At 32.8% G+C, this 13,980-nt stretch overlaps 1 protein-coding gene across 1 annotated transcript in view; it reads left to right on the top strand.

Moving 5' to 3' along the window:
• Positions 1-23: 23 nt before the first annotated feature.
• The window catches only part of LOC127709376 (nuclear protein localization protein 4 homolog), a 33,006-nt gene continuing 19,049 nt past the window's right edge, over positions 24-13,980 (top strand). Inside the window, exons 1-3 of the mRNA XM_052214876.1 lie at positions 24-167; positions 8,640-8,723; positions 12,412-12,524. Of these exons, the coding sequence (XP_052070836.1) occupies positions 141-167; positions 8,640-8,723; positions 12,412-12,524 (224 nt within the window). The 5' untranslated portion in view covers positions 24-140. The remainder of the gene's footprint in view (positions 168-8,639; positions 8,724-12,411; positions 12,525-13,980) is intronic.

Raw genomic sequence — 13,980 nt, 5'->3', positions numbered from 1 at the left:
AAGTATTCCGCTATTAAGCGCTCCATAAACGCTGATGAAAAAAATTAGCTTTTGCAAGTCAGCTGTCTGCTAATAGTTATTTGAAGAATATTACTAATATTTTCATTTTCGAAAGTATTCCTTTGAAAGACACAACACAAATGGCTAGCTCCAAATATAAGCCAATTGTAAGTTGAGCACGATACTGTAAAACATAATATAGACATAAATTATGGGATTGAAAACACCAGTTTGTATATTATTTTAAGGTTCATGTGGACCCTTTGGCTAAAATGGCTGCATATTCACCTCAAAATTTACTTTGAGTACAGACAAACCTGCGCATCTGGAAAAGTTTTAAGGCATAGCATGCCCTAGATAAATAAACTTCTAATGCATTGTATGTTTTAGAAAATTAAAAACTTAACTGGATTTAGCAGTGCACTTTTTTTCGTCCCTGCAGAAGATGATAAAATTAACAAACAGTTGAGTTTCACTTGATATGGTCCACTCAGGTACACAGTTTAAATCACCAATTATTGTCAGGTATCTATTGTCCATCTATTGTCCATGTCAATCAAAACAGTTCACTTCAATTATTACCTGTGGGGAAGTTCTCAAACCTCTTTCCCAACTTTGTTTATTTTGGCACCTTCTGGTGGAATGAAAAAAAGTGCACTGCAAAATCCGGTTAAGTTTTTAATTTTCTAAAACATAAAATATATTTGAATTTTATTTATCTAGGGCATGCTATGCCTTAAAACTTTTCCAGATGCACAGGTTTGTCTGTACTCAGAGTAAATTTTGAGGTGAAAATGCAGCCATTTTAGACGAAGGGTCCACATGAACCTTAAGACTAAATCAGTATATAGATACCTTTTTTAAACTCAGAATATTTATTGTTATCAGTAAATTAATCCACCCCAATTACTGGAACAAATGTACAAGGTATTTCTTTTTCTTTAAATATTAAAAAGCCACATAAAAAGATAAAAATGGTGCAAAGAGGATCAGCCTGTTGTACAGTACTTAGAGATAGATATAAGAAGATGTGGTATGAGTGCCAATGAGACAACTCTCCATCCAAGTCAAAATTTATAAAAGTAAACCATTATAGGTCAAAGTAATGTCTTCAACACGGAGCCTTGGCTCACACCGAACAGCAAGCTATAAAGGGCCTCAAAAATTACTAGTGTAAAACCATTCAAACGGGAAAACCAACGGTCTAATCTACATAAAAACAAGAAACACTTATGAACCACATCAACAAACGACAACTTCTGAACATCAGATTCCTGACTTAGGACAGGTGCAAACAATTGCAGCGGTTTAAACGTTCAATGGTACCAAACCTTCACCCTTATCTGAAACAATAGTGTAACATCACAACATAGAAAAACACACTATAAAATATCTATTGAAATGGCTTAACTCAATCAAAAGACATATTAACACCAGTGAACAAATAAATTTGTTCTATGATACATTATGTAAATACAAAATAATTAAACTAAGGGAAGAATAATTAAAGTAACATGTTATACCGCTGTGAAATGTTAAACAATTTAAGAAAAACAATATGCTTGAACAAAAATATCAGCCATTTGCAATTACTTTAAACACAGGTAAATGAAAATAATTTTGTTGTTAGGTATACGTGTACAGTTTAAATGGAGGAAGGAAATATTTTTACAAAATAAATAATTTTGATGTTCATAGTACGAAGAAGTGAAAATTTATAGTAATACCAAACACTTTTCAAAGCTGGTATATAGACCAGATATAACCCTGAATAAGTAAACATTGAATAACAAAAAAGCATTACAATTAGTATCAACAGGTCAAATAAACAAGAAAGTACGATTTGAGAGTACTGAGACGCAGTTACTGACAACTAGTTAAAAGCCAAAAACAATAAATAATAAAAAATCATGCATCTAAGACTAAAATCAACTAAAACACATCCCAGGGATTTAGTATAAACGTCATGGACAGCCAAAGAAGACACACATGACTTGTGCAATGCCAAAAATAAATGTATCTGTTTTTCTAGTTTCCAGTTTTTCTATAGGTACAGCCAAATTTACTAATCAAATCTTTGTATCTATGAAAGAATTTAGTAAAAGTTTTACGTAATTTATGGTAACAAAATCCCTGACTTAATAATTTACCAGTGATGCATTGATTATGTTTGTTAAAATCTATGACATCACTACACACATGGGCATAACGAACAAGTTGGGATATATAAAGACTGTATGATGGAGCCAAAGGAACATTGCAGTCTAAAAAAGGAAAATTAACAATAGGGAATGAAAAGTCAGTCTCTTTTGTTGTAAATTTTAGTATGGAGTTTTCCTTTAGAGATTGAAATGTCCAAATCTAGAAAAGGACAACTACTGCGCTGTTTATGTTAGATTTAGTTAAAGTAAGTTAGAGAACCTGGATTAGTAACTAACATACTAAATGTGTTAAAAATACTGTTATTAGGGACCAGACGAAAAATTAAAAGGCTTTGCATTTTTGTAAAGCCCTACATCATAAAATAGTCATAAATATACAAGATTATGTACAACAACAAAATAGGACAACAAGGGAATATTACCAACGAAAATTCAGAAATCTTTAAACATCAACCAACGCTTACAAATATAGCTTCTGTCAAAACTGTTAGATATAGCTGACGCTGAGGCATTCAAGAACAGCCTTACATTTTGTTTAACAGAGTAGTCGAACAAAAGAAACAACAGAATTTTTTAATCTGCACATGTGAATATGTTTTTAATGAGCACCATGTTGAATGACTGACTTAGAACTTGCGATGATGGGTCATAGACCCTTTGCATTTCAACGATGTGGATATAGATGTATGTGAAACTTGAAATCTGGATCATAAGCCCACGGTTACTTTGGCCTTTATACCAGTTTGTCATGATTCTGTTGGCCCTTATTTATTTTTTGTTCTGTTCTGTTTTGTTGTGTTGAAATTAAATGATATAATTTTAAAAAATGAGTGTGTTTTAATAAAAGTTTGAGAAATTGAAATATAAATGTGTTTCTTTCTCTGGTTTCGTATCTGTGCCAAAACCTTTTGGGTCTTATTGTATGCTAATTAAAGAATCATATCTAGAACAATTGCCTGTTTCCCTTTAAATGCATATAAATTTAAAAATCTGTGAAGGTACAAAGGCATTGTTGTCTTCATAGTTCTCATTGTTTGTGTTGTTCAGTCTTTAGTTTTCTGTTTAATGTTTTGTGTACTGTTGATTCACCTTTCGTTCGTTTTTATACGACCGCAAAAATTTTTGCGGTCGTATATTGGTATGATGTTGGCGTCGTCGTCGTCGTCTGGCGTCGTCCGGCGTCGTCCGAAGACACATTGGTTTTCGCACTCTAACTTTAGTTTAAGTTAATGGATCTCTATGAAATTTTACCATAAGGTTCAATACCACAAAAGGAAGGTTGGGATTGATTTTGGGGGTTATGGTACCCACAGTTAAGGAATTAGGGGCCAAAAAGGGGCCAAAAATAAGCATTTTTGTAACTTCCAGACATAACTTGTGTGTTAGTGTATGGATCTCTCTGACATTGTACCACAAGGTTCCATATCACAAAGGGAATGCTGGGATTGATTTTGGGGGTAATGGCCTCAAAATATTAGGAATTAGGGGCCAAAAAGGGCAAAAAACAAGCATTTTTCTAGTTTCATGACAATAACTTGTGTGAAAGTGTATGGATCTTTCTGAAATTGTACTACAAGGTTCCATATCACAAAGGGAAAGCTGGAATTGAGTTTGGGGGTAATTGCCCGAAACGTTTAGGAAAAAGGGGCCAAAAATAAGCATTTTTCTAGTTTCCAGACAATAACTTGTGTTCAAGTGTATGGATCTCTCTGAAATTGTACCACAAGGTTCCATATCACACAGGGAATGCTGGGATTGATTTTGGGGGTAATTGCCTGAAAATTTTAGGAATTAGGGGCCAAAAAAGGGGCAAAAAACAAGCATTTTTCTAGTTTCATGACAATAACTTGTGTGTAAGTGTTTGGATATTTCTGAAATTGTACTACAAGGTTCCATATCACAAAGGGAAAGCTGGAATTGAGTTTGGGGGTAATTGCCCGAAACGGTTGGGAATTGGGGGCCAAAAAGGGGCCAAAAAACACATTTTTCTAGTTTCCAGACAATAACTTGTGTTCAAGTGTATGGATCTCTCTGAAATTGTACTGCAAGGTACCATACCACAAAGGGAAGGCTGGGATTGAGTAGTGGGATGATGAATCATAAGGGGGTTAAAAAAAATTGGGGGGGGGGGATTTTTTTTTTTTTTCCTTTTTTTTTTCTTTTAAAATTTTCCATTTTAAGTTGGTTATTTCTGATTAATATTTAAAAGCAAATAATAATGATATGGTAGAAGATACACACCAAACAGGATGTGTAAATTTATATATAATTAGTATTGTGCAATAGGAAGAAATTTTCAATTGCACAGTATTGCACAATAGCAAGAAATCTTCAATTGCACAGTATTGCGCAATAGCAAGAAATCTTCAATTGCACAGTATTGCGCAATTGCAAGAAATATCCAATAGCACAATATTGCGCAATAGCAAGAAATTGTCAATTGTGCAGTATTGCGCAATAGCAAGAAATATTCAATTGCACAGTATTGTGCAAAAGAAGATACTTGGTATAAATTGCTTATTTCTTGACCAATTTCAATGGGGTTTTATTCTTGAATTCTTGGGGTTCTTTAATATGCTGAATCTAACCGTGTATTAAGTTTTTGGATTTTGGGCCCCGTTTTTAAATTGGTCCACATTGAGGTCCAAAGGGTCCAAAATTAAACTTTGTTTGATTTCATCAAAAATTGAATTATTGGGGTTCTTTGATATGCCGAATCTAACTGTGTATTTAGATTCTTAGTTTTTGGTTCCGTTTTCAAATTGGTCTACATTAAGGTCCAAAGGGTCCAAAATTAAACTAAGTTTGATTTTAACAAAAATTGAATTCTTAGGGTTCTTTGATATGCTGATTCTAAACATGTATTTAGATTTTTGATTATGGGCCCAGTTTTCAAGTTGGTCCAAATCGGGGTCCAAAATTAAACTTTGTTTGATTTCAACAAAAATTGAATATATGGGGTTCTTTGATATGCTGAATCTAACCATGTATTTAGATTTTTGATTTTTGGGCCCCGTTATCAACTTTGTCCACATTGAGGTCAAAAGGGTCCAAAATTAAACTTTGTTTGATTTCATCAAAAATTTAATTCTTGGGGTTCTTTGATATGCTGAATCTAACCATGTATTTAGATTTTGGATATTGGACCATAATAGGTGAATGTCCAATTTAAAATTTTTAAGTTCTTTGACCACATTCATTCTGTGTCAGAAACCTATGCTGTGTCAAATATTTAATCACAATCCAAATTCAGAGCTGTATCAAGCTTGAATGTTGTGTCCATACTTGCCCCAACTGTTCAGGGTTCGACCTCTGCGGTCGTATCAAGCTGCGCCCTGCGGAGCATTTTATTAATTTTATGCCATGGCCTAGGGCTTGTCAGTTTGTTTTCGACTTACGAAGTGAGCAATCATTTTTGGCCATAGTAGTCCAACAGTGGGATGAAATTTTTTATGCTATATAATTTATTATTTTAGTCTCCATGACAAAAAAAAGCATGGAAATGACATCCAGTTTAGATTTATTTTTATAAACTTTTGATGTAAAATGATATACAGTATGTACTAAGTTAAATACAACATTTAACAATCTTTATGCATCATTGGACTCCAGGACTGCTCTTAGTTCATGTAGTTAGAACCAGGGTCTTAAATCAACAGTACTTGTACTTGGTTGCTTAAAAAAGTGTGTGAATTAGACTGTAAAAATTCATAAAAATGGTGGCTATTGCAATTTGGGTCCAAAGGGAAATTAACTTAATAGATGAATTTCAGGACTGATAATTAAGTACAGTATGGAGATACATGTATAAAATATGACAGGAAAAGGCCAGGATGCCAAAAATTTCAATGAAAATGAGGCAAGGCACTGCGCTCTCCTATTTCCTACTGTAGGAAACACTATATACAGTATCTGGGACTATTGTACAAACAATAAGTTTTCACGTTAAACTGTAAGCCCACTGACCCTAGGCACTAGAAAAATCAGCCATAAATCTTACTTTAAGGCAGATTTGTCAGGTCCTTGAACAGTTAAATGCAAAACTAGGCAAATGTCATGCACATTTTGACTACCTGTAAATTATAGAGCATAAATACATCTACATAACACTCAATTTGCCCCTAAATAGTTCTTACCAGCTTATAGACTCTGAGGGAGGGTCTCTTCCTATATAAAGGTATTCACAGACGTGACGAGGGGGGCAAGACCATTTTCGGGACGCCGGGATTGCCAATTGAAACAAGGGGAAATAGGGATTGCATTGTTTAAAGGTAGGGAATTAGGGATAGAAATACATTGGGATACGGGAAAGCCATATTTTTAGCCATGGGAAATTGATTTCCCCATGATATGTGCACATTTAATCAGCATCTGGTAACAGAAAACGACAAGTGTATAGGTAATTGAATATTCCATTTCCAAACATTTTTTCTTTACTGAAGTGTTCCTATCAATGTGTTTCTCTTTAGTGCAGTATGTATGTAAAGTATCATGATATGACTGATATCAAACAAGAATCAAGCAAACACTTTAATCGTTGCTTTTTATCTTCTAGTAGTATACAACGAGATTATCACACTATTGCCACTTAAGTCAACATAAGTTCAAGTTTCCCTTCAAAGAGGTTGGTGTTGAATAAAGCACACCCTATTTAATCAGCCAATGCACACCATAAGAATAACAGTAAGGGGAGTCAAACTAGGTTTTTGCTATTGTAAGATAGTCATTACTTGTGGAAGACTAGTTTCCAATTTAAGTGACTGTCTTGAAATCAGGTATTTTTTTATTTTGATAATGTAAAAACCAGTGTTTCAACTACTTTATAAATCTTTCAAGTGACATTTGTAGTTCTTTTCATGTCTGTAACTTGGTTCAGTGCTTTTCCAAATGGTGACTACATTTTCAAATTCATCTCCGTTGCAAAACAATTCCAGTTATTGTCTTATAGGTTCTTGTATTGACTTGGACTGGATTTTGAACAATTCTCTGACTGGCTAACGAAGATTTATGAGAAAAAAAATGCTTATATGCAGCATGACGTCACTGTTATATTGATAATTAAAAGTCGGATTGGTTACGGCTGACAGACTAAGAACATCAATCATACCTGAGACGTTTAAATCATACGCATTGAACCATCAAGCTCTCAAATTGTCAAATTTATTGGGATCAGGATTTTTCACAAAATATTCTGTGATTCCGTGATTTTCTAATTTTAAAACCGCTAAATCGGGATGAGGCCCCCCTCATATATTAATGGGTTATGATTTCCTGTGAAACATATGAATGGGTAGTGATTTTCTCAAACAACAATATATGAATAGGGGGTGGTTTTTAAGCCTCAGCCAGACGTCTGTACCCAAATTTGTATGTTGTCAGAGACACCCCCACCCCCATGCTTTTAGATAAACACAAAACACTCCTTTGTGTAAACATTTTTCAATTTGGGGTAAGGGTAATGCTCTATATTATTTCCCAACATAAAATTGAGAATGGAAATGGGGAATGTGTCAAAGAGACAACAACCCGACCAATGAGCAGAAAACAGCCGAAGGCCACCTATGGGTCTTCAACACAGCGAAAAAATCCCGCACCCGGAGGCGGGCTTCAGCTGGCCCCTAAACAAAAATGTGTACTAGTTCAATGGATGTCACACTGAACTCCAAAACATATAATTGAACTAAAAATAAAAAACATACAAGACTTACAAAGGCCAGAGGCTCCTGACTTTGGACAGGCCCCAAAATGCGTAGGGGTTAAACATATTTTATGAGATTTCAACCCTCCCCCTATACCTCTAGCCAATGTAGAATAAACAAACACACAGCAATACACACAGTAAAACTCAGTTTAAAAGAAGTCCGATTCCGATGTCAGAATAGGTAACAAAAGAAACTAAGCAAAATGACAATGATACATAAATTAACAAAGGACTACTAGCAGTTACTGACTTGCCAGCTCCAGACCTCAATTAAACTGATTGAAAGATTATGTCTTCATCATATGAAAATCAAGCACAATCCCTCCCGTTAGGGGTTTAGTATCATACCATCATAAAATATATGAGTAGAACATAACCTGTATCATGCCAACAACTGGTTTTAGAATAAATGTGTTTATTTCCGATGCAAAGATCCTATGAGTGAATCAATACGTAATGTATGAGTCAAACAGTCAAGATTTTATGCAATTTAATAAATTTATTGAATTTATAGCGTTTCTTGCTAAATATATAAACCATATATTTTAAACTAAAACTGATCTATTTTATTAAACTATATTATTTCAACATTTTATTTTGCAAAATGGAGAAAATGTTTTAAATATGTCTTTGATTTTATGACCAGTTTGACCTCTCTTCTTTCTGGATCATGTAAGGTTAAATTACCACACTAATGTAATTAATGTAAGGTCACATGCCCTCTGATTTCTGTGCAAACATAAACTGTAATACTTGAGTTATACTTTTTGTTGTAGGTTGTTCGTATTCAATCTCCTGAGCATGGTACAAAGAGAGTAGAAGCTAAACCATCAGAATCTGTTGCAGATTTCTTAAATAAGGTGAGTGTAAATATAGATCTAATGCATAAAAACTTACCCCAAATGATATAAATGGATGTTATTGGGGAAGAAAGTTAATACTGTCTTTATTTTCAACTTAAGAATTTCAAGAACAATTGAAATTCCTCCACTTCATGTTGGTCATTTATAGTAAGTTCTATGAAAAATTGCAAAACTCTAAATGTCTACACTATGTTTACAAGTTTTTGATCTTGGCTGTTTCATCTCAGCTTGACTTTTGACTGTTGATAAATTTCAACAATAGGCGTCCCCTTTTTAGCTCACCTGGCCAAAAGCTTTTCTCATCACTTGGCGTCTGTCGTCGTTGGTTAACTTTTACAAAAATCTTCTCCTCTGAAACTACTGGACCAAATTTATCCGAACTTGGCCACAATCATCATTGGGGTATCTAGTTTAAAAAATGTGTCCAATGACAACGCCTGCCAACCAAGATGGCCGACATGGCTTAAAATAGAACATAGGGGTAAAATGCAAGTTTTGTCTATTAATTTGAAAACCGTTATAAATAGGGAAAATCTGACATGGGCAAAAATGTTCAGAATGTTGAGCTCTACCAATTGTCCATATACTTCAAAACTGTCAGACGACTTCTTAGAGAAGTTATTGCCCTTAAATGACAAATTTTACCATTTTTTGTGTAAAGATTGCATCAAATGCAATCAAAACCCTATGGTACTGACTTGATATCTAAATCTTCCAAGGTTTGTCACTATTGAGATACACAAAATAAAGTGCATTGATCATAACATTCTAAACATCCTATCCATGAACAGTTCCAGAAAATTTATCAATGAAATATATGCTCAGATATTCAAGTTACAAAATGATGTTGTACTTGTCAAGAAAATTACATAACTTGTGCACCGACCGTGCAAGGGCTGTATAGCCAGTCAAGGTCGTTAAAAACTTCCATTTGTTGTAACTTGTGCAAGGTGCAGGAATCTTATATTTGTTCTAAAAATATAAATGATGTCATTGTTTAAGTAATCTTTAAAATTGGAGTTATCTTCCTTTGACCATAATTGTAGTTGAATCAACTACAACCAATGCTTTATACAATGCATTGTTTGATTTTACTTCCCACTGATAAATTAAAGCTATCTTTTATTCTTTACCCTTCAGTGCTTACAAGCACTTCGATTTTACAATTTTGCCTATTATGTTGAAAACTAAAATAGATAGAAAGAAACTTTAAATTGCAAAAATGATCAGCAAGACAAGTTCTACAAATAAGTAATAAGTATAACATAGTTGAAATTGTCAGTCGACTCCTTATTAGAGTTATTGCCCTTTGATGACAATTTTTTGCGTTTTTGCCTTATTATATATCTTTAAAGTTATAATAGATAGATAGAAATTTAAATAAGCAAAAAAGATCAGCAAGACAAGACCTACAATGAAGACAATATGGAGGAAATTGTCTGATGACTCCTTATTCTTTAATTTAATGACAATTTTTACCATTTTTTTGCATTTTGCCTTTTATGATAAAAAATTATAATAGATAGACACTTTAAATCACAAAAGTGATCATCAAGGCAAGATCTACTAACAAGTCAAATTTTGCCGATATAGTTAGTAGACTGCCACTCTTTATAGCAGTGATTGCCCTTAGATGAGGATTTTGTTTACCCTCTTTTGTGTTCTGAGCAAAAACTGAAGAAGATAAAGAGAAACTAAACAATCTCAATGATCAGCAATAGAAGATCAACAAAACAGAGATTTTTGTCATGAATTCTACTTTGTCTACAATGATGGAGGGTGTCCTTTGTTGAATATGCACATAGACCAATGTTGAGCGACACAGGCTATTTAGAGCCTCTAGTTATGGTAATTATGTATATATAGGACTTACAAATCAAATCTTCGTGGTCAATCAATCACAATAATCTTTAACTGCTTATTAGTTTGGTCAGATAAAATTACTGAACATTCTATCCTGAATGCCTGTGTTGAAAAAGGGTGTACTGATTATATATGAATAGGTATTGCAACACTTATTTATGGCAATATTGATTTGTGAAATGCAACATATTAAGATTGAAATGATTTTGATGACACAAACATGCAATTCCTCAGGATTTGACCATGCTGTGAGAGTCAAAGACAATAAATGAATACTGGAAATTTCAATATGATTAGGAATGATGAATAAAATCTGATTTACGATGCCTCATTTCTTTTGATTATCAAGTGTCAGTAGATCATTGTATTTTATATTTAATACAGATAAAAGTGTTTTAACCTAACTGCCAATTGTTTCACCATGTTTACTGGTGATATTTAGTATGAAATTATTTTGTGACTTGTGACAACTGAACTGATCTAGTACTTGATCTAAAACGGGGAACACTTTCATACATGCATATTTCTTAGTATACAGCAAATGCCTTTTCCAGCACTTTCGTGCTTTGATTCAGTTCATGAGTTTGAAGTTTTATTTGACCATGAGATTTTATTGCGCTGTAGCAGAGGTGGCATTAAGTTTTACTCTTGTCCGTCCTGACGTCCCAAAGTTGGTTTCCGTTCTCTAACTTTAGTTTGCCTCAACCAAATGTTAGGAAACTTATACACAATGCTTATTACCACAAAACACAGATCAAGTTTGAATTTTGGCGGTGTCACTTTAAATGTTCTAGAGTTATGCCCCTTTACAAATGGAAAAATTGCTGAATTTTTCGTTTCCATTCTGTTACTTTAGTTTGCCTCAACCAAATGTTATAAAACTTATACACAATGCTTATTACCACAAAATACAGATCAAGTTTGAATTTTGGTGGTGTCACTTTTACTGTTCTAGAGTTATGCCCCTTTACAAATGGAAAAATAGCTGAATTTTTCGTTTCCGTTCTCTTACTTAAGTTAGACTCATCCAAATGTTATGAAACATATACACCATTCTTATTACCACAAAACTCAGATCAAGTACAAATTTGTACAAATTTAAATTTGGGTAGCGTCACTTTTACTGTTCTTCAGTTATGTCCCTTTATAACTTTATATGATATGCAAGCGGGGGCATCATCTGTGTCCCATGGACACATTCTCCATTTATTTTATTAAACTATCCTCAATAAATAAAAATATTGTTTTTGGGGTAAAGATTGCATACTTGATATCTAAATCTTCCAAGGTTTATCACTACATTTCATAGTTCAAACAAAATAGTGCAGTGATTCTTTTGATCCTATCCAGTCAATGTCAAGCAATTTATTAATGATGTGTTATACTTGGATATTCAAGTTACAATATGATATGTATTTAAATTACCATACTTATCAAGAAGAGTTTTCTTTATTAAAATTTACATAAGTAATGCATGGTGTATGAATCTGTGATAAAAATAGGTTTATCCATGAACAAAGGAAGATAACTCCAACTCAGATTTATAATTTGTCTATCTAAATACAATTCAATGTTTTATTTTAAATTCACACAATTGCAAAATAAAAGCAATCTTCATTCTTCAGTGCTCACAAGCACTTTGATTTTTCTTTGAAGCTGTTGCGCAACATTTTATTAAGAATCCTACATAAGCTTCGGATTGATGTCTTTAGTTTAGTACATGAAATTCAAATGTATAAACTTCACATGTATGTTAATCTACATTGTTTAGTCAGTTATTCAGATTTTATACAATTTTATGATGTTGCATTTTTTTCCACAGATACAGAATGAATTTCAGCTTGGAGATACTGGTTGGAGAATTTATAAAAATAGAGATAAAAAAGACTGGATAAGAACATCAAGAGCCAAAACAATCGATTCATATAAAATTAAGTAGGTTTTATAGCATTTGAATACTTGATTCAAAAAAAAAATTAATGTACTTAATAGTATATAGATCTTGAATTTTTTTTTTTTATAATGAATTTTCTTTATTGTAACAAATAGACTAGCACAACATGTATGAACAAAAGGTATACAGAATGGCATATTTACACAAAGGAAGTATTAAATAATTAAACAACAATTGAATATATGATGGCGCAACAATAGGTTGAAAATAAATAATTTTCTTATAACATTGAAATCTTATTTGTTCTTGCAATATTTGTTAGTGGTGTTTCAATCAAAATTCAACATTTATTATTTATTCTATAATAGGGGCCCAGGGACTCCAGTATTTGTTATATTCATCTACAGAGAGGTTTTTAATTGAAATGTATTTTTCTAAGTTCAAGTGTTCCTTTAAATAGTTTTTTAAAGCATTTAAATTTGGCAAAACTTCTTGTAATTTTGTTCGGTAAATATAGTATTTTGAAAGCAGAATAATCTTATTTTTAACAAAATTCAATTTAACATTTTCGTAGATACCAAATAGAATAATCATTATATTCAAAGGCAGTTCAATATTTGTCATTTCAAAAATCCAGATATTTAGTGCATGCCAGAGGGTGGTGACCATCGGACAACTCCAAAATAAATGTTCTATGGTCTCTTGTCCTTCTTTGCAAAATGTACATATGTTGCTACTATTTATTTTCATCTTGTAAAGTAGTGAATTAGTTCCTAAAATTCTATGTATAATTCTATATTGGAACCAGCAAAGCTTAGTGCTTCTAGTATATTTTGTACACGAAGTGTGTATATTTTTCCAGTTAATGCCAGTCATATTAAGATGGTTCTCCCATTTTTCTTTTGCCGCAAAAGTAATATATATTTCTCATTCAATACTTTGTACATGTCCTTTGAACCTTTTTTTGATTCAAAGAAGATACTTATGTTAAAAGGTAGTATTGCTTGAATTTTTTTCTCCTTTACTTCAATATTGATCGTGTTTAACCACTCATTAAGCGAGTGTGCTATTCCATAATAATGTAAAATATTTGGCCTAAATTGATATAATTGTTGGAAATTTTGAAATGACATAACTTTGCCCTGATAATCTAACAAGTCATGCACTGTCCAAATTCCAGCGTTTGCCCAGTTTTTATAGTAGACTCTTGAACCACCAATTTTAAAGTTTTTTACCTTCCATAAAGAATAAGATAGAATTTCATCAATACATCTTGGTTTTCTAATTTGATTAAGGGTTTTCCATGCATCAAAAACCTCTTGCCAAAATTTATTTGATGACCTTTTAATAGGCCCAATATAACTTAGTTCACTAAAATTTATTTGCTCCACAATAGAGACTAATCTCACCCACTTTGAATTCGAATTATACAGCCGTCTTACCCATGTAAGTTTCAGTCCCTGTATAAATGCTTTTAAATTTAGCATTTTTAAACCA

The sequence above is a fragment of the Mytilus californianus genome, unplaced genomic scaffold, assembly GCF_021869535.1.
Source record: "Mytilus californianus isolate M0D057914Y unplaced genomic scaffold, xbMytCali1.0.p SCAF_7, whole genome shotgun sequence".
NCBI lineage: Eukaryota > Metazoa > Mollusca > Bivalvia > Mytilida > Mytilidae > Mytilus > Mytilus californianus.
This window is presented reverse-complemented; position numbering and strand designations above follow the sequence as displayed.